The 25,877-nt window shown below is 28.7% G+C and overlaps 1 protein-coding gene across 5 annotated transcripts in view; it reads left to right on the top strand.

The window, feature by feature from the left end:
• pan (pangolin) overlaps positions 1-25,877 on the top strand; it is a 183,398-nt gene that overhangs the window by 21,898 nt on the left and 135,623 nt on the right. For all 5 annotated transcript variants that reach the window (XM_065514763.1, XM_065514762.1, XM_065514765.1 and 2 more), the window contains exon 3: positions 71-168. In XM_065514763.1, coding sequence (XP_065370835.1) covers positions 71-168 — 98 coding nt within the window. The remainder of the gene's footprint in view (positions 1-70; positions 169-25,877) is intronic.

Genomic DNA, 25,877 nt, shown 5'->3' on the forward strand with positions numbered 1-25,877 from the left:
TACTACTTACTTAACTAAGATATAATAAATTGAATCGTTTTAATCTTTAATTTATTTGTATTTATTTTAGGTAAAATCGAGCCACATGCATCTAGCTTTAATATGGGTTATCTAGTATCGCCGTACACGTATTCAAATGGTGGCGCCGGGGGTCTGCCAGTAACGATGGTAAGTTTAATACAACTTATGTTATTACATTTTCTTTAGGAAACAATCGTTATATCAGTTGAAATTTTTCACAAATAGCAGTGTTTAAACATTCTAATTTTAAGGTTTTCTATGGGATATTTTAAAAAATTTTCAAAATTTCGAATAATATCTAGCAGCTATCACTTGATGCAATTCAATGGGGAAGTATATGGGTAATATATGAATTGTTCCGGAAAAGATTTTTTACGAAGAATACAAACAAACTCATTACAGTTCTATGTGTTCCTTAATATCTTTTTTTATTTAATACATTTAACGCACTCCTAAGAAACACAAGTATTTTAAAGTACTTACATACCCTGTAGTGCATTCGAATTAGTTAGCCACTGAGAACTACTACTAGTGAATTTTCAACCCAATCGCAACGTTATTGACTGGAGAATTTAAAACGGTGATGTACAATAGTACTAATACTCCAGAAATTGAGAAAAAACAATTGCAGAAAACGGGATTGCACCATAACCTCTCCTTTTATACTCAAATGCGCTTATCACTAAGTCACAGAGCTCTCTATATTTTATTAAGAATTGGATGGGTAGAAAATTCACTACTAGTAGTTCTCAGTGGCTAACAAATACGACGTGGCGGAACTAGTTCAATGAACTGCAGGGTATAGTTAACACACTCACACTCATGTACATACATACATACATACATGGATATGTTTGTGCCTACCCAGCAAACAAATTACACTGGGTAGCATGCAAACTCTTTTTTTGCTCTGAAACTTTTTGAATCAATTTAAATACATGTCATAATGAAGTTTCATGCCAATAAATTATTTTTTTTTTAATTGACTTTTGTTCTCGATATATTTTAGCATTAATCGAGAACGAATTGTCTGAATTGATTATGGAATATCAAAAAATTCTATACATAATTTAAAAAAAAGATATATTTTATCTGAAATTGTTTATATCTAGCCAAAACAGAATATCTGCGAAACTTTGAGCAGATTAAAAAAAAATGTTTAGAGGTACATAATTTTAATTTTTCACAATTTATACCCTTCACCTTCGTGAGAAGGGTATATATAAGTTTGTCATTCTGTTTGTAATTTCCACAATATAATTTTCCGACCATATAAATTATATATATTCTGGATCCTTATAGATAGCGGAGTCGATTAAGCCATGTCCGTCTGTCTGTTTGTTGAAAACAAATTTTCTGAAGATCCCAGATATCTTCTTGATTCTAATCTTCAATAATACTGTCAGACATGCTTTAGAGAAGTTTCCTATTTCAGATCAGCAAAATCGGTCCACAAATGGCAGAGATATGAGGAAAAAACCAGGACAACCTCGATTTTTGATCTATGTATATATGGATTACTATGTCATTAATATAGACAATATGGATATCTAATGCTAGATATTTTAAAGACCTTTGCAACGACGTATAGAAGACCATAGCAAGTTGAACCTACAATGGGTCAAAATCGGAAAAAGTATATTGCAAGCTACACCGTTTATTCCAAGAACCAGAGACACTTCAGTAAAAGTTATTTATAGACTTTATAAATCCAAATTTTTTGTCCATGCTTTCAAACCATTATAATATCAAATTAGTTTATCCATGCTTTCAACCCATAATGTGTACTGGGTGTGTGTAGCTTATTTTTTTTGTTTTCTATTGTTGTTTTATATCCGTTTATTTATCTATTGTACGAAAAGTAGATATAATAAGTACAAAGATTTTAATCATTTAAGTAGATTGATCCTCCGTATAACCTTAGAAATACAAATACAAGAAGCAATAATAGAGGTAAAAACATACTTTACTACAATCAGTGTTGGCAGATTATGGGATTCCCCCCCCCCCCCCCCCCCAAATTGGGGATGAAAATTTAAATTTGTTGATATGGGGATGTATATAGAGTTTTTAAAATTTCTTGAGGAATTTAAAATTATAGAGAATATAAAAATAACTTTTAATTTTAAAGGAAATTAAAAAAAAGTAGCAAGTGTATGAGATAATTTTTCAAAATAATTCAAAATTTAAAAGTTAAAAAATTTTCAATTAAAAATTGTTTTTGTATTTAATTTAACCATATATTGTCAAATATAAAGATGTTCTGACATAAAGCATACATTTTTCATTTCTTATTTTATGAAAGCTTCAAACTATTTTTCCAATATTCTTCATAAACATTGTCTCGTATATGGAGTCTTCACTAGCAATAAACTTGAAAATAATTACAGTGCACTCGCGATAATATTAACTAATTAAAACCAGGCAAATTCACTTTTGCAACATTGTTCATATTTGCAAATGGCATCTAATTCCCATAATTAGTATGCAGTTGAATTAGAATTTAGCCACTACCTGTTGATTTAGATTTCAACTCTGTGTAGATAGATAAAATATGTTAAAAAACAAAAAAATTAGCTGTTCACATTTTAAAGATTTTGCACACTAAGTTCATATTTTAGAGTAGCCAATGGAAGTAAAAAGTGTTCATATTTTGGGGTGTTCATATATTAGGGTGTTCATATTATCGCGAGTGTTCAACATAACTGTCAAAACCAGACAAATTAAGAAATAAAAAAATAGTCATAAAAACAAGTAAGAGAGCTATATTCGGCTGTGCCGAATCTTATATATCCTTCAGCAAATTATACATCAAAATACAAATTTTAAATATTTTTAGGTAAACAAAATTTATTTTTTTTCCAAAGTAGTTTTTTTATTTTTTGGATTTTTTTTTTTGGAATTGTTATTTCAAATATTTTTTTTAAATTTAAAAAAAAAAAATTTTTTGGGGAAAAAAAAATTCGGGTTAAAAACTGATTTTGAGCCATTGTAGGTCCAACTTATTATGGTCTTATATACGTCGTTGATCATATGCTGATTTTAATATATATCTTTCAGCAAATTATACATCAAAATACAAATTTTAAATATTTTTAGGTAAACTAAATTTATTTTTTTTCCAAAGTAGTTTTTTTATTTTTTGGATTTTTTTTTTGGAATTGTTATTTCAAATATTTTTTTTTAAATTTAAAAAAAAAAATTTTTTTTGGTGAAAAAAAATTCGGGTTAAAAACTGATTTTGAGCCATTGTAGGTCCAACTTATTATTTATTATATACGTCGTTGCAAAGGTCTTTGTAATATCTATCATTAGATATCCATATTGTCTATATTAATGACTTAGTAATCCAGATACAGGTAAAAAATCTAGGTTGTCCTGGTGATCTTATGCTGATTTTAAATAGGAAACTTCTTGAAAGCATGTCTGACAGAATTATTGAAGATTTGGATCCCGAAGATATCTGGGGTCTTCAGAAAATTGATTTCAACAAACAGACGGTCATGGCTTAATCGACTCAGCTATCTATAAGAATATATATACTTTATAGGGTCGGAAAGTTATATTGTGGAAATTACAAACGGAATGACAAACTTGTATATAAAAATGAAAAGAACAAAAAATGAATAGCCACAGGTTTTATCTAGTTTCCTATATAATTTTTTGTGTAGAAAACAAATGAAAAAACAAACATTTTTTTTAAATTTAAAAAAAAATAAATTTATATTTTAAAATAACAATTCGAAAAATGTTTTTTTTCCAAAAAATTACTTCGGAAAAAAAATAAATTTTGTTTACTTAAAAATATTTAAAGTATAATTTGGTGAAGGGTATATACGATTCGGCACAGTCGAATATAACTCTCTTATATGTTATATGTATGTTTACAATTTTTGTTCTTTATGACAAGAGCTACAACTTTGCCTCAATGAGTAAATCAAAAATTCGAACGGTTTACAAGATATGAGAATGAGAAAATGATAAAATTTTTTTGCAAAATGACAGCGAGGGCCCAAATCTTGGGGGCCCCATAAAAAGTGCATGACTTTGGGCAAACTGGGAGACACGGGTCTTTTTTGTTTGGTATTTTATCACGTAGTGGTGTTCGTAGGGTTGTGTAAATGTAGAAACTTCTTAAAACACTTTAATTTTACAACTTTATTATTATACATCAAAATATATTCTTTAATTGTTTGTTTTAAAAATATTTTATTTTTCATTATAAATAATTTTCTTGATTAATAAACATCAATATTAAAATATAAAAATTAAATAATTGTTGCTACAGCGATGACTACATTTTCTATCTATCCATTTGATTGCTTTTAATTATTTTAATTGACATTTTTATGTTCTCAAGAAGAAAAAAAATTGTCAACATGATTTTTTTTTAAAAAAGAAACGCACACATCATCATCATCATTTTTATAATAATATCATTTGTCGAATTCCACAGCTGTATCTAAATTAGACTCGTAAATAAGTAGATATGTCCGAGTTTATTGTATAATTCTTGTTCTGCGCTAGCATTGTTGATGATATGTATGTACTTGAATAATGTTCCTAATCATATGCGGTCAGTAAATATCGAATAACTTAGGATGTGAGTGTGTGATCCTTTTTCTAGTTTTCCATAATGCATCCATCCATCCCATCCCTCCTCATTATTGGTTATGTCAAACAATAAAATTAGTGTATCGAATAGTTAAGTTGCTGCATGCAATCAAAATTTGAATGTACGAATAAGATTGTGATGCGTGCTGTGTGTTTGAGTAGCAGCAACATACACATGAATGTATAAATAATTTCAGTCACCCCTTTTTGGTTGTCATCATTTGTAAATGCAATAATAACAAACATACAGCCATAAATTATACTCGTAGTTATATTTAAGTTACATGGTATTTAGCTAATAATACTGTACGAGTGTGCCTGCCTGCCCGTCCGTCCGTCCGTCTGTCTATTTATTTGAAGTATAATGCTACAAATTAAACCCCTTTCTCTATTATGTATTTGATATTTTTTTAAACGTTTCATTATATCACAGCCTTTTTTTACATTTTATTGTTATTGTCTTTTGGCTGTTAGTTTAGCGTCTGTCATCATACAACCCTAATGCCTAAGGAGGTATCTCTATCTATAGACAGCGAACCTTTTTTGTACTTTTTCAAAGTTACCATGTTCATAAGAACATGAGACTTGTCATTAACTGGAATTAATAAAAGAATTTAAAGTAAAAGTGTTACATTTGCCGAGGACGAACTGGGAACACCCTCTTATGTCCTGACAAAAAAAAAATGCTTTATTATAATTACATCCTGTAAATGCTGTACTATACATACGTATTAGTGTGAATTTTTTTTAAAAATTTCTAAGAGCGTTGCAGTTCGTACAATTTCGACAGTTGATATAATCGAAAAACTCTGAAAATTTTACATTGGAGAAAAACTGCATTTTATAAAATGTTGGAAAATTCATACATATTTAAAAAATTTCAATCGGTTATGCTATTTTGACCTCAAATTTATCAAAATTCTTTCGTCGAATTTAAAAAAAAAAAAAAATACTCAAAATTTTTTTTCTATCCACCAATTTTTCAATAGATTACGATTTCTTTACAATACATTTTGTTTAAACAAACTAACCATGGTGTAATGATATACAAGGTGACAATAATCAAACAGCTGATTATTTTTTGCTCGAGTTTGTTTACAACTTTAATCTTGTCAACATTTTTTTTTGCTGTAATTTGTATACATTAATCAGCTGTTTTTGACACTATAAATTTTATTTGTTTTTGTATTGTTGTATTTGTTGCCGTAACGCATACACCTTATAATCATTACGCCATGAAACTAACGTTTTATGTAGCGATTTTCTTTTCCCGGGAAATCGGGATTAATTTTGAAATTTACCCGCACCCAGGGAATTTCCGCCTACACGCAGAGAAAAAACATGGTTCGACATGGTTACGACAACTATACTATGTTCATTGTAACAATATATTGTTGTCGTAAACATATAATTGTTGTTTTAATTTAATTTAAACAATATTTTAGTTACTGTAAACGTTTATATATTCATATACAACCATTAAATGTTATAAATATGAATATGGTTCACCGAATGGTTCGGACCACTAAGTAATGATAAATATGTAAACATATTATTATTATGTGCAACCATTAAATATTAAGTTCTATACGCGTAGTCATAAAATGTTTAAGATGTAAACATAATATGTTTACAACAACTAAATAATGATAAATATGTAAACATATTATATTATGTAGTCATAATATGTTTAAGATGCAAACAAAATATGTTTACTTTTAATAGTCTTTATTCCCACCATTTCAGATTATTTCAGAACATATTATGATATTTCATGATACTAATAATGATCATAATATGTTTCTCTTAGTTTATGGTTACCACAACCATGTTTTTTCTCTGCGTGTAGAACAAATTATTCAATTTTTAAAATGTAATTGGATACAAAAAATCAAATACAAATTTAATATAAAGACTCGATTTATAATTTTGGTACAAACCTGGCACCATTTGTCAACTGTATTGGAATGGCTTAATTTCCATTAATTTCAACCTTCGTTAGATTCAAATTAAAACAAAATACATACATATTTTATTATACCCTTCACCTTCGGGAGAAGGGTTTGTCATTCCGTTTGTAATTACGACCCCATAAAGTATATATATTCTGGATCCTTATAGATAGCGGAGTCGATTACTCTAAATCACAAAGAGTAAAATATTTCGTTTTACTCTTTGTGAGTAACTTGGAGCGTGAAGAAAATGAAAATTTTTTGAAAGAAAGTGATTTTTTATACCCTTCAGCTTCGTGAGAAGGGTATATATAAGTTTGTCATTCCGTTTGTAATTTCTACATTTTTCATTTCCGACCCTATAAAGTATATATATTCTGGATCCTTATAGATAGCGGAGTCGATTAAGCCATGTCCGTCTGTCTGTCTGTCTGTCCGTCTGTCTGTCTGTCTGTCTGTTGAAATCAATTTTCTGAAGGCCCCAGATATCTCCGGGATCCAAATCTTCAACAATTCTGTCAGACATACTTTCGAGAATTTTGCTATTTAAAATCAGCAAAATCCGTCCATAAATAACGGAGATATGAGCAAAAATCCGAGACAACCTCTGAAAATTTCATCAAAAAACACAATGTATTGCATGCTTTGACAAAAAAACAACAAAACGTATGGTTGAATGTGCAAGCTTTGGGTATTTTGTTTTTTTTTTTGTGTTTTGTTTCTTTTGGCGTTGTTGTTGTTTTTTATACAACTAAACGTTTGTTTGGTTGTGTGTTGGTTTTTTTGACAAAAAAACAACAAAACGTATGGTTGAATGTGCAAGCTTTGCGTATTTTGTTTTTTTGTGTTTTGTTTCTTTTGGCGTTGTTGTTGTTTTTAATACAACTAAACTTTTGTTTGGTTGTGTGTTGGTTTTTTTGACAAAAAACAACAAAACGTATGGTTGAATGTGCAAGCTTTGCGTATTTTGTTTTTCTTTTGTGTTTTGTTTCTTTTGGCGTTGTTGTCGTTTTTTATACAATTAAACGTATGTTTGGATGTGTGTTGCTCTCATTGCCTTGCGTATTTTGTTTTTGTTTTTTCTTTTGGTGTTCTGTTCGTTTGTTGTTTTTTGTGTTCTTGATAAATTTAGGATGCTGTACGCTGAAAGTGGGCAATGTACATACATACCTATATACTAATTATAAAAAATAATAATGCATCCACAACAAAGGTGAAGGGTATATAAGATTCGGCATAGCCGAATATAGCACTCTTACTTGTTTTATATAAAAACGAACGTATACCAACAGTTACATAAATACTAAACGAATTGATCGAGAAAAGCTATAAACATTTCTGAAACTTTATAGACTCCAATAAAAAAGAATTACTATTTGAGAAACCGAGCATAGTGTAATCGACTCAGCGAAAATTGTATCAACCGGAACCATTAACTTCAGTACACCTGTTACATCACGATATCGTAACAAATTGCACAGTTTTTAAAGTTTCAATTTAATGATTGTACACTCAGGATCATCTATTTAATGAAGAAATAATAATTGTATACGTTATCGTGTTGCTTTAGGTTTTGTTACTTTTAAAATCTTCTATTTCAAAGAAAAATCCTACTCTTGGTGTCAGTTTCATGTAATAAGTTCTAAAATACAATAATATGTATTTGTAGTTTTGTAATATTGCCGGTATTGATATTTTTATTTGTTGTTTCACCTTGTTATTTTTGAATACCTTTTAATGCGGTACACACATACTTAGTTACAACAAGTAAATGAAAACCAAAACCTTTTAAGCCTTTTTTTGTCATGCTGGGCATCTGATGTTATCAGATACCTACTCACCCCTTTATGTTGATTGTCAAAACGTTAACCCATAAAATAAATTAAATACAGTGGTATACAAAAAATAAAGTTGAGCCGGTCACCCCCTAATATTAAAGGTTAGCTGAAGACGATTATTTGTTTGTCACGATATTTTTTTTTTCAATAGTGCTGAAATTATTCGCAATTTTCAACTTACTTTGAGAAAAATTAAAATTATTTTTGAATAAGATTTTCAATTCTCTCCTGAAGGCTTTATTCAAAACTTGTTTCTGATGTTTTCTAAAAGATTCCTAAAAAAAGATTGTATTGGGACTGGGGTTGCCAGACGGCCTGGATTGTCCAGTTTTTTGTGTCTTGTCCAGTTTCCAGCTAAAACATAATTTGTCCAGTTAAAAAATAATTTCTTTCATTTTGCAAAATTTTTTTTTCATCAATTACATTTTTTATTAATTAATATTTTGTACAGAAAAAATTTGTACAGTTATACAATTGTGATTGCAAATGTATAGTCAGTTGTATTTTTTTTTCCTTACAGTGATTAGTACCTAGCGAGCAATCGAAAAATCGGTTATAATATGGAAGCAAAGTTGTAACTATTTTAAAAACAAAACCTTAACAATTAGAAGCAAATAAATTTTAAAAAAATTATATTACGTACTTAGAGCAATGATATGATTTCGGAGACGAATCACTTTACAACAAAATTTAAAACAATCCCTTTTATCGTGGGATAACTTATCAAAGTTTTAGATATATCAAATATAATTGACGACATGTTGCTTTTGCCGCATGATATTCCATGTTTTTTCCTGAATTTTTAACACTGCGATCTTTGATATTTTTTACATTACACCGAAATTTTTTATATTACACCTTTTAAAATTAGATTTACGCAATTTTAAGGACAGTATCTTTGCATTTAAAATTGAATCAAAAATTATGTTGGACTTTGAGTATTATCAATATTATATGCAGTTACGTGTATATAATTTTAGACAATTTTGACAAATTTTCAAATCGCGATATTTTTGAAGTGGAAAGGGTTTCCGATGATTGATTGAGGAACCCTTTGGAACCGTAATATCTCTGGTAATTTGGATTCAAATCGAATTTCCCACTTGTAATATTGAAACAAAATTTTAAAATTTGGATTACAATAAGACTAGATATATATTCTATAAAAAAGTACACTTTTCATTGACCCCTTTCACACTAGGCAATTTAGTTGCGCAAGTCTCAGAAATGTGTAACTTTTTTATAGAATATATATCTAGTCTTATTGTAATCCAAATTTTAAAATTTTGTTTCAATATAACAAGTGGGAGAATCCATATCAAAACGCACAGAAAACTGCTACATATGCATTTTAAGCACTCTCTCGTTGGCCACCACTGATTTAATGCAATGAAATTTATTTTGTTATGATTTTTCCTAACTCTTTTTTGTTTAGTTTTTTTATTTTGCTTTCACGCAGTGTTGTATTTCAAAATACAACACTGTTATACACACGAAAATAGAACATGCTCTAATTGCCAAAAATGTCACGAGTAATACACATGTATTTTACATATACAAAGTTTCATATGGATCACACGGTATGTATAATGTCCCAATACATGGCACAAAACATAAGAAATACATGCCGTCTGACCCCCCTTTAATTGCCAAAAATGTCACAAGTAATACACATGTATTTTACATACACAAAGTTGCATATGGATCACACGGTATGTATATGTTTACATATGGAAAAATGTCCCAATACATGGCACAAAACATAAGAAATACATGCCGCCTGACCCCCCTTTAGTTGCCAAAAATGTCACAAGTAATACACATGTATTTTACATACACAAAGTTTCATATGAATTACACGGTATATATATGTTTACATATGGAAAAATGTAACAAAACACAAGCATTACATGCCGTCTGACCCCCATTTTAAATGCTTATTTTGACAATTTATACTCTGAACTTTAAATTATAGAGTGGAATTCATTGTGACACTTGCTCGTTCAGTTGTATGCATTTTAAACGTTGAAGGTTTGTGTGTATAGATTCCTTCAAATTTGTTTTTAATTTTGTTTGTGTTTTAATAAACTATAATTAGCAATAAAGGAGTATCTGGTGAAATATGTTTTATGTGTTAAAAATTTGTTTTATATGTCTATAATTAAGTATTTAAACCATAGTTAGCAGTAAGTTGACGGGAAATAATAAAAAGAAAACATATGTAAAGAAATATACATATTTTACAAAATTCGCGTTTGAACTCTTTTATCCAATTCCAAAGTAAGAAAGTAAAGATTTTAGAAACTACAATTGCACTTTTAAATAAAAATACATCATCAGTATTATTAACGACAACGATTAATTTCAGCATTTCTTATGATCAAGGCAAAGATTTTCATGCACTAAAAAATTAAAAATATGCGCTTATAATATGCACATAGTAAAGAGAGGAAATATGCACTAAAAATTACAAAAAATATGCAATAAAAACAAGTCTTTTATTTCAAATATATTAATACAAGAAAAATATAAATTTCAGGTCACAGTGTACATATAAATGAACAAAAAAGGTTTTAAATATGTATTTTTTCAAAGTAAAAACAAGAAAATTCATGTATGTTGGTACATATAAGGGTATTTGTTAAATTATACAATATTTATATTAAACAAGTAAGAGAGTTATATTCGGCTGTTCCGAATCTTATATACCCTTCACCAAATTATACTTCAAAATACAAATTTTAAATATTTTTAGGTAAACAAAATTTATTTTTTTCCCAGTTGTTTTTTTTAATTTTTTGGGAAAAAATTTTTTCGAATTGTTATTTAAATTTTTTTTTTTTAATTTTTTTTGTTTTTGGTGAAAAAAAAAAATCGGGTTAAAAATATTTTTCCGATTTTGACCCATTGTCGGTCCAACTTACTATGGTCTTATATACGTCGTTGCAAAGGTCTTTGCAATATCTATCAATATATGTATGTATATCCATATTGTCTTTATTAATGACTTAGTAATCCAGATATAGGTCAAAAATCGAGGTTGTCCTGGCCATTTGTGAACCGATTTTGCTGATTTTAAATACTAAACTTCTCGAAAGCATATCTGACAAAATTGATTTCAACAGACAGACAGACAGACGGACATGGCTTAATCGACTACGCTATCTATAACGATCCAGAATACATATACTTTATAAGGTCGGAAATTTATATTGTGGAAATTATAAACGGAATGACAAACTTATATATACCCTTCGCACGAAGTTAAAGGGTATACAAAATCAGTCCGTTATTTGTTTTCATATTATACATTACTTAATTTTTTAGATTTCCATTTGTATAAACAAATAAATTTTTTTTTTAAATTTAAAAAAAAGAAAACTTTGTCTGTTCGGACGAAAAAAGCTTTTATACATTGAAAATGTACGCTCAACGTCAACAGAAGTTAAAGGTGCATATTTACATGAAACCAGTTCAATTGGAGAATATTCATTTTAAATTTGATTTTCTTCATTAAAATTGCTATCTAATATGTCAAAAAATATTTTTATTATATGAAATCCAGTATTTAGTTTTGTTTTAATTTGGTTAGAAATTTCTCCGTTAACATTATTAATTTTATTGGCAGCATCATCAATTAATTTTACTTGTGCATTCAGCGAAAGAAAGGTGTAATTTGAGCACAGAAATGCCAATTGTCTTTTAATATTAATCTTTTTTAAAATATCTTTAATTTTTTTAATTGAGTGAGCGTCGCTATTATAAAATTTTTCCATTATATTTTTAATTTCATCGAAATATTTTCAATAGCAGTCAGCCGCATCTAACCAGGTTCCCCATCTAGTAATTGCTGGTGGAGGTGAAAGAGGAATCTCTCGATTTTTTTCATTCGAAATTTATAAATCTATATATTCAAATTGAGATCTAATTTCTTCGGCGACTCGATGTAAACTATGTGCAAAACATGTAACATGAATAAGTTTTGAATAAAATACCTTTAGACTATTGACAAATATATGCATTTAAAAGAAAAATATGCTAAATATGGATTTATAACAAAATATGCAACAACAAATCGGTGCCATTTTGTTGCAAATTCTTTGATTCGGAAAGACAAATTGTCAAAAGTGATTTTGAGTTATTGACTACAAACATGCATTTGCATAGAAATCCTTGCCCTGCTTAGGATAAAAATATATTTGTGCAGTCCGTAAACTTAACTCTAGATTGAGGGAATCGATTACTCTAAAAGCTGACATGTACGAATTTTGAGCATTTGTACAATATCGATCTAAAATGAATTTATTTTAGTATAAAATCTAAAAGAATTTAATATTATAATTTACCCCTTTATTTATTTTTAAAATTATTATACCCTTCACCTTCGTGAAATTTCCACAATATAATTTCCCGACCCTATAAAGTATATATATTCTGGATTCTTTTAGATAGCGGAGTCGATTAAGCCATGTCCGTATGTGTGTCTGTCTGTCTATCCGTATGTCTGTCTGTTGAAATCAATTTTCTGAATACCCCAGATATCTTCGGTATCCAAATCTTTAATAATTCTATCAGGCATGCTTTCGAGAAGTTTCCCATTTAAAATCAGCAAAATCAGTCCATAAATGGCCAACGTTGGCCATTTAAGTATCATTTAAAAAACACTGAGAAACTCATGTTCGTATTTAAATAGAACTTAAAAATAATTCACATTTAAATACGATCTAAAAAATGGCCCTAAGTCACTAATATAGACAATATGGATAGCTAATGATAGATATTTCAGAGACCTTTGCAACGACGCACAGTGGCTCATTATCGTTTTTCATCTGCCAATACATTGTAACTTTTGAACCAATGGACAGATAACTTCTTGAATTTTTCTCCAGTTTTAATTTCATTAAAATCGATTCAGCAGTTGTTGAGCAATTTAAGGTTAAAGTTGAACTTTTTTCTTTTTAAAGCATTTATTATGAAAAGCATTTATTATGAAAAGTTGTAAGCAGTACCGCAATTCTGTAACTTTTTATACTTTCCTACCGATGTCGTTAAGTAACGAAAAATTTCGGTTGCTTTAACGAATTTAATATTCACTATTTGAGGTTAACGATTTCTCTCGGTAATACATTTTAACGACGAATATAGTTAAAAATATAAATGTCAATATTTTTAAAATTAATTATTTAATAAAATGTTCTCTATTTTTTCGTGTTTGCAGATAAATTCTTAGTCGTGTGAATAAATAATCGCATTTATATATAAAAATCAAAAACCAACTCCCCCAAATATGTTCGCGAAATCTACTGAAAACAGAAGAACAAGAGTTTTTTTTAAATAAAAAGTAAACCATTGTAATGCATATGTCTATGCCACCACAAGTGATCATTCAGAATTTAGATATGTATGTGTTGTTATAAGGACAATCGACAAATTCCGATGAATTTCCTTCTTAGAATACGGTCTTAAAAACGATTTTTAACATTTATATAAGTTTTTTATAACATTTTATTTGTCGTTAACCTACCGACACATGTCGTTATCTACCGACTATTTTTAACGAAAATAATCGGTAACATTTAATTCGGAATATCTCTTAACGATAAATATTGTTAACTAACGAATTTTGAATACTTAACGACTAAATTTTGTCGTTAAAAAGTTACAGAATTGCGGTACAGATAAAAACAAGTAAGGAAATATGTTCGGCCAAGCTCGACCATATAATACCCTACACTCGTGTGATTTATGTCTATATGGAAGTTATTTGTATTGAATTTTGTGTTTATACCAACATTTTTTTTAACATTTGACTTTAACAGCATGCCACGCACACAATTGACAATATTTTTATATAATTTTTTGCTTACCTTAGTCTGAATGTGTTTACTATTGAACGGCATTAAAATTTTTGAAATCGGAGTTAAAAAAAGTTGGACTTTTGGCCGATGAAATTGAGATATGAGCCACCGTGCGACGTATATAAGACCATAGTAAGTTGAACCCTACAATGGGTCAAAATCGGGAAAAATATTTTTTAACCCGAATTTTTTTCACAATTTCAAAATTTTTTTTTTCCAAAAAATGAAAAAAAACAAGCTTGGAAAAAAAAATTTTGTTTACATAAAAATATTTAAAATTTTTATTTTGAAGTATAATTTGCTGAAAGGTATTTAAGATTCGGCACAGCCGAATATAGCTCTCTTACTTGTTTATATTGATATTGTTTTGACGTGAAGTTAAGAATGGTGGTCAATTGAAATGGTCACCGTGATTTTTTATACATTTTTTAATTTATTATTTGCTATTTATTGTTTTATAAATTTTCTAAATACAAAATTATTAATAATTTTGAGTTTTTATATAAAAAAAAGTGCAAAGTAAGTGGCCGGGCGTTTTGGATCTGAAGTTTTACTGGCATTGGTTACATTTTTCGCCCTAGTCTAAGTGCAAATCTGAACTCATTAATAGTGAAGTATTTTAAATATTTACTTACAAAAAAGTATGTATTTATGCACATTTAAACATTTCATACATGAATGTAGTTAATGTAAAGACTTCCCGATGTGCTAAAGTGTAGCTGTAATGCAATTACTGAATGTTTATCATCATGTACTGACGGACTGACTCACAAGCAATGCCACGTAAAACAATTATTACAATGATTTGATTCGCAGAAGATGAACGAACATACCTTACCAACCAACATATTCTCTACTATTGTACATGTTGCATTGTATGGCAAAAAGCAGCAAAAAGAAGAACAAAAATAATGCCAGCTAACTATAATTTACGAACTAGTGTTGAATGGATTGATACATTTTAAAATAGGGCTTTGTTTTTTGAAATTCACATTAAATGGCAACTCTGGCTGCAGTAGTAAGGCGCAGTCGTGCAATGGTAGAAAAGCAAAACACTATCATTAACACTTTTGCGAAACTACATTCAAGACACAGGCGCAAAATGCAATCATACATGCATACACACATACATATGTAGTATGTAGGCATATAAATACTTTGTACATACCCTGCATCTATTGGAACTAAGTTGGCGTTGGCGAATATAATAGCTACTAAAAACTATCACTGGTTACTAACCCTGTGCTTTATAGTTCAATTCAATGACCGCTCATTTTAGTTCATAGTTCCAAAAAGAATTAGTTAGGTCACCTTGTTTAATCACTTCTTTTTTTTTGATTTGGAACGACCTACGTGAACTACCAATTCAGTTCAATTTATGTCAAATCATCAGGTGTCAAATGTACCGCAATCAGACTGTTAATGGTTTATCCCATGTCTATAATTGATATATTTTTATCATGTTAAACGTCAAAATGGTTGTCATGGTAAAAAATTATTAGGTACAGTCTCGATTTATTAGTATTAATGCTTCCTTATGACAAAATTGTTAGTGGTTTTGCTCAGACAACTTTGTCTTGACAATAAACGTTATTTATTGTTATGATAAATATTTATCAAGTAAAGACAGGGGGTTACAAATATCCATGTATGTAATGTCATCACGTGAGAACGGTTGGAGCGATTTGGCTGATTTTTATTTATTCGATTCCAAATTTTCAGGAGATGGTTTGTAAAGAAAAAAATTAAAAAATTCCGGCTAAAATTCGGAATTTTATTTTTTTTGAGTCCAGTCAATTGTAATAAAAAAGCTCCCTAAAGTATGCAGTACAAATTTTGATATTTTATTTACAAGTTAATAAGAATAGCCATGAGTATGCGGGTTGGAGAAACTTGAAGAACTAACATTAGGCGTAGCCGTTGCGGTCAACTAATTTTAAAATATAAAATAACTCGTATTAAATATTCCTAGTTGCTTCCATTTAACACTCGACAAAAATTAATTGTATTTTATTTGTTTTATTATGTTTATGTACATTTTAAACCAAAATTGTACCTTATAGTTTATACCTTTTTCTACGTGTAGTTCGTCTGAAAACAAAAATGGCGTTTTGTTTTCAGACACAAAATGTTGCCAACATATTTTGTATAATTTATTAAAGTTTAGTCATACCCTCATAATGTGTTACATTTTTAGTGATCACAAAATAACAAAAAACCTCAAAAATACAAAAACTATTTCATTAACGATCGATATGCAATTGCCATTAAAGCTGCAGGGTACGTGTATATTGCCACATATATACTTTCATATGCATGCAGCAGCAGAAGCATTTATTTATTTATTTATTTGTAAATAAAGAAAAAAGGACGACTCACGCATGTAAATATGCATATTTGAATTTGAACGAAATACCGATTAAGTTCTGGTATTTATATAAATAAAAGAACTGAAAATAAATATTTTTTGTATTAATAATGTTGAGCCAATTGACTATGTATGTAGAAATGTGTGTTTGTATACATGCATGTATTATAGAGTGTCCCGTCGTAGACCAAATTATGGAATACCACTCAAACGGGACAAAATCCGAAATTTTGAATATTCTTCATTGTAACTGTATTACCAAGGACAGCACTACGAAACGCCCCCGAAAACCGCCAGTTGAAGCGAGTGGTTTATTTTAAAACATGGCTCGACTAATGTGTGTACACATTTTGTATTTCCACTCAGCATCACGAATGGTAAATTTCATATTTCTGGTTACATTATTACTGAAAATGCAAAAAAAAGGTGCCACTAAAGTTACCATATGTTAATTCTAACTCATTCAGAATCATGTGTGCCTAATTTTTAGGTTTATTACTATAAAATATTCAAAAAGTACCATTGTAATCAAGAAATAGTACCCCTTTGAATTCGCATTCACTAAAACCATAACATAATAAACCATCCTTATAAAATTGTGAGTCCCTTTTTTTGTTGAATTTTCTGCTTATAGGTTCATTATTTCAGAAATTTCAAAAAATACCATTCGAAGAACGAAAAATACTAATAACACAGGTCAACAGCAAAAATAGTCTTCACTAGATTTAATGCGTCATGGTTACCAAAGTACAAAAATGGTAAAATTTTTGAATCCTATGGATAGATTTTTAAAAAAAAATTTTGTTTTTCTTAAATTGCGAATTTTTGTAGATGTTTCACCACATAATTTATAATAACTCAAAAAGGGTTAGTCCGATATTATTGAAATAAACTTAAAAAAGTTCCAATTTACCTTAATCTGTTTATATATTGCGTTTTAATCGGCTCAGTAGTTTCGGAGTTATATTAACAAATTAATGCAAAAAATATATTTTTTACGTGAAAATAGCAAATTTTTGTGTTTAAAAAAAAATGAAAAATCGTAAACGGCAGAACTTGTTTAGGTTTATTACTTTATCGCAAACCCAAATATAATAGCAACAAAATGATATATCGATCATAAAAATCGATTGATTCTTTTCGAATTTATTCACAATTAAGTGAATTCGCTCATTTTTACAAAATTTTACTTTTTTGTTTGATATACATAAAATTGAGTAGGTAATAATCTTCTTTCGATTTTTACATATCTATTGCGTTTTAATCGGCTGAGTAGTTTCGGAGTTATAATAACAAATTGAGTAAAAAATATATTTTTTACGTGAAAATAGCAAATCGGCAGGAATTGTTCAGATTTATTGCATTATCGAAAAGCCACATGTAATATGAACAAAATTAGATATCATAAATTATGTGGAGAAACATCTACAAAAATTCACAATTTTAGAAAAAAAAACTTCTCCATAGAATTTAAAATTTGGACTATATTTGTACTACTGGAACCACAATACATCAAAATTGTGTAGTGGTTTAAAAAGCCAATGATAATATTGAAGAACCAAGACCAAAACAGAAAATAACCTAACCTAACCGATAGCTTTTCAATTCTTTAAAACAGAAACCGTGGTTTTGAATTTTGTCGGTTTTTTGGAAACTCTAGTTATTCTGTTACTATAATGGATATCTATGGAAGGTAGTATTAAAAAACCTAGCCATTAATATTTAAACATGTTTGCTGTAATATGTCAATATTTTGTGAGATTTATAAATATGTATTTGAATTTAAATAAAATTGACAATTTGAGAATGTTTTTGATTGTTAATTAAGCTGGGTTTTTTAATTTGATACCTTATATGTCAGGTTCGACACCCAGACTTTTACATATCAGTTTTTTTTTTATTCTCAAGAAACAAAAACCCTCTCCTCCGTAACCAGGATAAAGAGTATATGTATATGATACGACAAACTTAAGGTACCAACCAATTTTGAAACAAAAATGTTTCAATGTACAACAAAAGGAATTGAAAAAAAATCTACATCAAGCACACAACCAAGTCGCGCTTTATCATTATGGGCACCAACTGCAGCAGCAGCAACAGCAACCGACGATTGCAAAAATCATATGATGACAATGAAGCGTCAACATCATCAATGCTAACGAGCAAAAACGCCTTCCTGCGTTGCTCGAAAATTATAAATTAAAGACAAACTGTTCGTTTAACTACGTTATGGCAAATACCAGGAATATCAGCAACAACAGCAGCAACATCAACATCACTAACAACAGAAAACATTTTATTTCAGAAACTGAGCTCTACAAACAGCATCACAACGTTCGTTCGTTCGTATACACATAAAAAAAAAACAAAAAAAAAATATGAAGATGAAAAAAAAAGAAATTAAAATCAAGTTGCAAAAATAATACGAACAATTTAGAATGCCTGCCTGTTTTTACCAGTGACGATACATATGGTATAATTGAGCTCGATATTGGTACCATGCATATTAATTTGGTAATTTTATACCCTTCTCAGAATATATAGATGTATTTTGAAACTTTTTCGGCACCCTACGTATCTTTTAAACCAATTAACATAGAAATAAAAAAGTAAAAAGTACCAAAAAAAAAAGGAAAAAGTCATACAAAATTTAACTAACAGGCTGTTATTTGGAACTCGAGTGCCAATTGAGCCAGATCCAGGTAAAATGTTTGGTACTTTCTTTAAAACATTTTTTTTTGAGCAAATGAACACAGATTCGTGAATCGTTTCTTGTTTATATTTTTCCATATGGGCAATTCCATATCATCATCGTACGTGATATTTGTACGCCTATAGAGTGGAATAGATTTTGCAAAAATAAGGGTATCTGACAAATAATTTGGTCTTTATGTTCCATTCAGAGGGTACTATTTTTAAAATAATAAAGAGTTCTTTCGAAACATTGTTGTCCAAAATATCGAGCGAAATAAGGGTATATCGTACGTGACATAAAACGGAAGTCATTTTGAGGTAGATGTAGAAATATGCGAACATTTTCGAATCGTGAGGGGCGTTATGTTTTCTTTTAATTTCTTACACTAAACGAAATATTTTTCCTTTACAAACCGTCATATTTAAATAAAATGTAATATCGTACGTGACATACCGTATGTGACAGATTTTTCTCTTATTATAAAACAATATACATATATTCTGTAAATATATGTATACAAAAACTAAAACAATTAATAGAAAATATACATTCGGTTTCAATAAACAATCAGAGTCTTATTAATTTCGTACTATATGCTAATTGGGAGCTTAGTTTTAACCGCAATTTTAGCCTAAAACATGTCAATTAAATTAAAAAATTAAATATAGTCAGTTTAAACTATTATTTTTGCCAATAAAATGTTGTAATAAGCTGTAAATACTTACACATAGTAATATTTTAGTGTTTTCCCGTATTCAAATCATCTTGAAAAAAAGTTTCAAGGGTTTTTGGGTTTTCAGTCGTGGTAGTCATACTCGTGGAATTTCCCATATTTTGATGTTCAGTGCGACACTGAAAAACAACATTTGTTATCAGTGCGTCGAAAATAGATGCAGAAAGCTCATAAAATATTGAGTACAGATATTTCTTATACACATTATTTAAATAAAAAATTTTATTTCAAAATAAATCATTCATATGTAAATGATTTATTTATGTAAATATGTTATACCCGATGCATTTTTATTTTATCAAAGTGCACAATAAACATAAATTTAATTAAAATATATTAGATGCCAACTGATCAGATCCTTCTGCTTCTAAACAAAAATTCCTGATTTCTAAGACTTTGCCATAACAAGAAATATTAATCGAAATTAAATCTAAAGAAATATTATATGATTTATCTTTTGATCAAAATTTCATATTTAAAAATAAACAAGTAAGAGAGAATATTCGGCTGTGCCGAATCTTATATACCTTCACCAGATTATGCTTCAAAATAAAAATTTTAAATATTTTTAGTAAACAAAATTTATTATTTTTTTCCAAAGTTGTTTTTTTATTTTTTGGAAAATTCCTTTTTTTGAATTGTTAATTAAAATTTAAAAAAAAAAAAAATATTTTCTCTGATTTTGACCCATTGTAGGTCCAACCTACTATGGTCTTATATACGCCGTTGCAAAGGTCTTTGAAATATCTATCATTAGATATCCATATTGTCTGTATTAATGACTTAGTAATCCAGATATAAGTCAAAAATCGAGGTTGTCCTGCTTTTTTCCTCATATCTCAGCCATTTGTGGACCGATTTTCTCGATTTTAAATAGGAAACTTCTCGAAAGCATGTCTGACAGAATTATTGAAGATTTGGGTCCCGAAGATATCTGGAGTCTTCAGAAAATTGATTTCAACAGACAGACATACGGACATGGCTTAATCGACTCCGCTATCTATAAGGATCCAGAATATATATACTTTATAGGGTCGGAAAATTATATTGTGGAAATTACAAACGGAATGACAAACTTATATATACCCTTCTCATATTATAGCACAGAGTATACAGAGGTCTCGAATTTGACGCTGAACAGCTGACTTAGAAAAACCGGGAAAACTGAAGAAGAAATGTTGTTTGCGGTAGAAAAATGGAAAAGATAAAATTAATATCATATTTAGGATATTTTGGTACTCGTCTTATTGATAACTGTTCAATAATTGAAAAATCTCTGACAATATCTTGTAACTTAAATGTTTTTTTTTACTTTTTGTCGAACTTTTTTACTTGGCGAAGAACAGCTGATGCTGTTGTTAAATGAGTTAAGAACAGTTTCAACTAGTTTTATATTTACCGTCGAATTTAAAAGTCCACTCTTAAGTAAAGACGGCTGTATTTCTCTTAAAATATACTTTATTTTTGACTATGATTATGGGCATTTGTATTTTTTTTATCACAATCGCAGAAACCAGAAACCAAAACAAAATAAAAAAGGGCAGTTCATAAAGAAAGAGACAATTATAAAACTAGATTATTTTCTGTCTGGTGACGCCCCTGTATACTTTGTGTATTATAGGAAATTACTTATCTAAAATGTATAAAATAGAAAACTTGTTGCAAAAACAACAAGTAGAGATTTAAAACTGCTATTCAAAAACATATAGAATTTTATTTAACTAGGACTCCATTTGGAAATTCGGATTTATTTTCTGACTGGCTAAAAGAGTTGTCACAAGGATGTTTCCAAATTCGGACTGTTGAAAACACATCTTTGTGGTACATATTGTAGTTAAACGTTAAACTGTACATGGCTTTAGTTTGTTCTGTGCTCTGTGTATATAAAGGGTTAAAAAATGTGTTTATAAGAAGAAAATAAAACAACAAATGACACGTACACTAAAAGAAATTCACAATCAGACGAATAAAAAAATGTATTTTTGTATTTTCATTGAAGCCCTACAATTACCGTATTTATCGTTGTGACAGCTAACAGAAACTTTGGCGTTTTTGTAAAATTTAAAGATGAAAGCGCCTTTAGTGTAACACCTTAGTATTTCAGTTATTTCACCTAGAATTGAAAATAACACAACAGTTGTAGGTACATAGTGATAATGAAAAAATGTCACAAAATGTGTAATTTAGGTGCTTGCTTTAAGGATCATTTGAAGCAACCTTTTGTCTGAGTGTACAACATGTAAATAGATGAAATATAAAGTATTAATAATAATGCGCGCGCACATACTTAAACAATGTATACGTTAAAGTTGAAGGAACAACATATAGCAAGTAGCGTGTTGCAATAACAAAAAAAAAAAATTTCAAAACAGAAATAAAAAATAAAACTCGAATGAATAAATACACTGATATATCGAAAACACATACATACATATGTATGTATATACATACATACATATGTACAAGCAAGGGAACGAAGAAGAGTCTTTAAAAGAATTGAATAAAAAAAACTAAGAAAAAAAATACAAAAATGAATTCGTGGAATCCCAGCTAAATTTGAATCAACATATTATCCCCTATATTACAAAACAAAAAATAAGTAAAAATAAGCGTTTATTTAGGTAGAACATTTTTATATACATACTAGGGTATTCAAATTATTCGATTTTTCTCTTGTTCGGATAATTCAACTTCTTCGAATAATTCGATTACACGTTTAAAATTAATCGAATAATTTAAATTGTTTTAAAATGGTAAAGAATGAAGATTTATTGTTAATGAAAAACAAAAAATAACGTCAAAGTTAACAATTCAAGTCTTGATACTGTTAGTTTGCAATGTTTTGTGTTTATCATTAGATTTATTAAATACTAGTTGACCGCCCGGCTTCGCTCGGTAGCATTTACTAATGTTAGTTCTTCAAGTTTCTCCAACCCACATACACCTGCCAGGTCTCATTTATTTGCAAATAAAATATCTAAATTTGTACTGCATAATCTAGGGGGCTTTTTTATTACAGTTGACTGGACTCAATGAAAAAATTTCCGAGTATTACCCGGAATTTTTGCACACCATCTCGAGAAAATTTCGAATCGAATAAAAAAAATTCAGCCAAATCGCTCCAGCCGTTCTCATGTGATGCCATTACATACATGGACCATTTCATTTTTATATATATAGATTTTGCAACACTTACGTACTCGGCTAATAACGTCTTTTATATATATACTTCAACGTAATCATTATAAATGTCATCCTCAATTTCATTTTCGACGACCGTATTTCAACACTACTTTAATCTAAAGCTAGGTACTCTGTTCAAATTTTCGTGCGAAATACTGTCAAACTACATATAAAATATTTGGAATGAAATATATGCGAAATAATTTCGCAAAAGCAGTACTCTGTTTTTATTGTAGAAAACATGTGAAATAAATCTGGCAACCTTATTTTTCCATACAAAATAACATACGCAGCACTTCTTTCGCACGAAATTAAAACCAACAGCTAGCTGTCAAACAGCATGTAAAATTTTTCGCATGAAAAAACCATAATTTTTCGCAAATATGAACAGAGTACTAGGCTTAAGTTAATATTTTGATTATTAATTGCGATTGCCGCCCTTCTAAAATTATTTAGCCTTTCTTTCTACTAAATAACAAATATTTAATTCCGTACCTTTTATTTTCATTGCTTCAAGTCCAAAATTAAACAAAAACAAATTTATATGTATATTTATAGAAGGGAGCCATCGCACCACTCATCTACAGTGATCGAAAGACTCCCTTTATCTTTAGTTATATGTGGAATTTCAGAAACAATTTTTGTAAGTCAATAATTTTAATTTGGAATTATGAAAAATTTTTACATTTACATAAAATTGTTCGAATTATTCGTTATTCGAAAATGGTAATTTTTAAATTGTTTGAATAATTATTAGTAAGAAATTATTCTATTAATCGAACGATCATTACTCGAATGAATACCCTAATACATACATACTTAAAAATATATGTAAATATATAGTATATCAAGTCTTACATATGTATGTACGACAATACATATGTAAGACTTGACATACTACTGGCAGTGCTAGTGTTATGTATCTGCCAACCACACTATAATAATGATGACGATGTGGACCGTAAATTATTAGGACATTAATGGCACATTTTTTACTTGAGTACAGATCATAAAAGATGTCATTACCTACTTTGAAAAATCTGGGCGCTCGAAATTAATTTTTGAGCTATGGTTTCTTCCACAAAGTTTCCTGGAACTTCCCATATAACAAGAATCGCGATGCGCCTTTGTCGCAAAAAATTTGACCCACCCACGTTTCATTATCTCATATGAGTAAGTACAAATATTGGTTTTCCTATTGTCGTATAAAGCCTAGTACTACTGTGAAAAACATGAGAAATATGTACATCTGGTATCGTCATGATGACTTTTTCTTTAGGAAAACTTTTCAGATCCTAACGACTTCTTCATTAGAAAAACTTCGCAGATTCTGACAACTTTTTCTTTGGATTCTGATGACTTTTTCTCTGATCAGTTTCTGACAACTTTTTCACTAAATTCCTTTAACGGGAAATTTTCAAAATTATACAAAATTTTTATTTTGTATAATAAAATAAAATTTGCCTTAAAAGGGGAAATTTTTTAAATAAAAAAAATTTCCGAAGTTATTCCAAATTTGTATTTGTTTATGAAAATTGTGTATGAAAATACATTAACCTTGAAAAAGTCTGGTTTTAATAAAATTTTGTAATACAGAGGAAATTTAAAATTTTAATTTTTTGTTGGAAATAGTACTTGAATATAAATTAACCTTTAAAAAATTCTGAATTCAAGGGAAATTTCCAAAATTTTTACCAAATTTGTATTTTTGTTGGAAATTGTACATGAACTTTCTGGTAGTGTTTTAAAAATGTAATTTTTATAATAATGACATAGTTTTGATCAAAGAAACACAAATTTTAAAAAAAAGAAAAAAAAAAATTTTTTTTTTGAAATGTGTTTTTTTAGATTGTTGCCATATGGTAACAATTTTCTTCAATGTAAAAAAAAATTTTGGTTTTCGTATTGATTTAAAAAATTTTTAGTTAACAAGTTAAAATTTTTAAAGGTCTTAGGACGAAGGCCACAGTAGCCAGTTTCCTAATTTCTTGTTATATTGATATGTAAATTTAATTTGCTATTAATAAATAATAATAATAATAATAAAGGTTTTTTGCAAGTAATCTTAAATTAAATTTAAATAGTACAGAAATATTTTACCTACAGTTTTTCATAAAAGATTGGACGCTTGCAGCTCAGTCCTACTTCTGGTGTAGTCCAGGGACATTTTTTCCATCGAAAGTCATCCAATTTTTTGACAACATATTCCGAAGATAGATCTTCAACAACTTCTATTTCTTCATATTCAATATTAACTTCATAGCTATCCTCCCGCAAAATTGCTTGCCTGACAAAGGTTTCTATTAAATCTAGTAAAATATCTATTTTTCTAGTTCTTCTATATCTGAAAAATCAGAGATTTCAAAATTTACTAGAATTTTTTCAATTTCACTTTCAATTTCATGATGGCCAAATGAATTCCATACAAAAAATAAAGTAATGTTTGTTACTGAATTGTATACGAAACGATGATTTTAAAAAATCATTACATAATAATGATTTAAAAAATATTGTTTTATGGTTTTTTCCATAAAATAATATGTTTTTATGTATATCATGGAAAAAAAATAATTTTATTGCGAAATTATATAAAAAAAAGTGTTTTAGAAAAATCG

Source organism: Calliphora vicina, chromosome X (genome assembly GCF_958450345.1).
Source record: "Calliphora vicina chromosome X, idCalVici1.1, whole genome shotgun sequence".
Classification (NCBI taxonomy): domain Eukaryota; kingdom Metazoa; phylum Arthropoda; class Insecta; order Diptera; family Calliphoridae; genus Calliphora; species Calliphora vicina.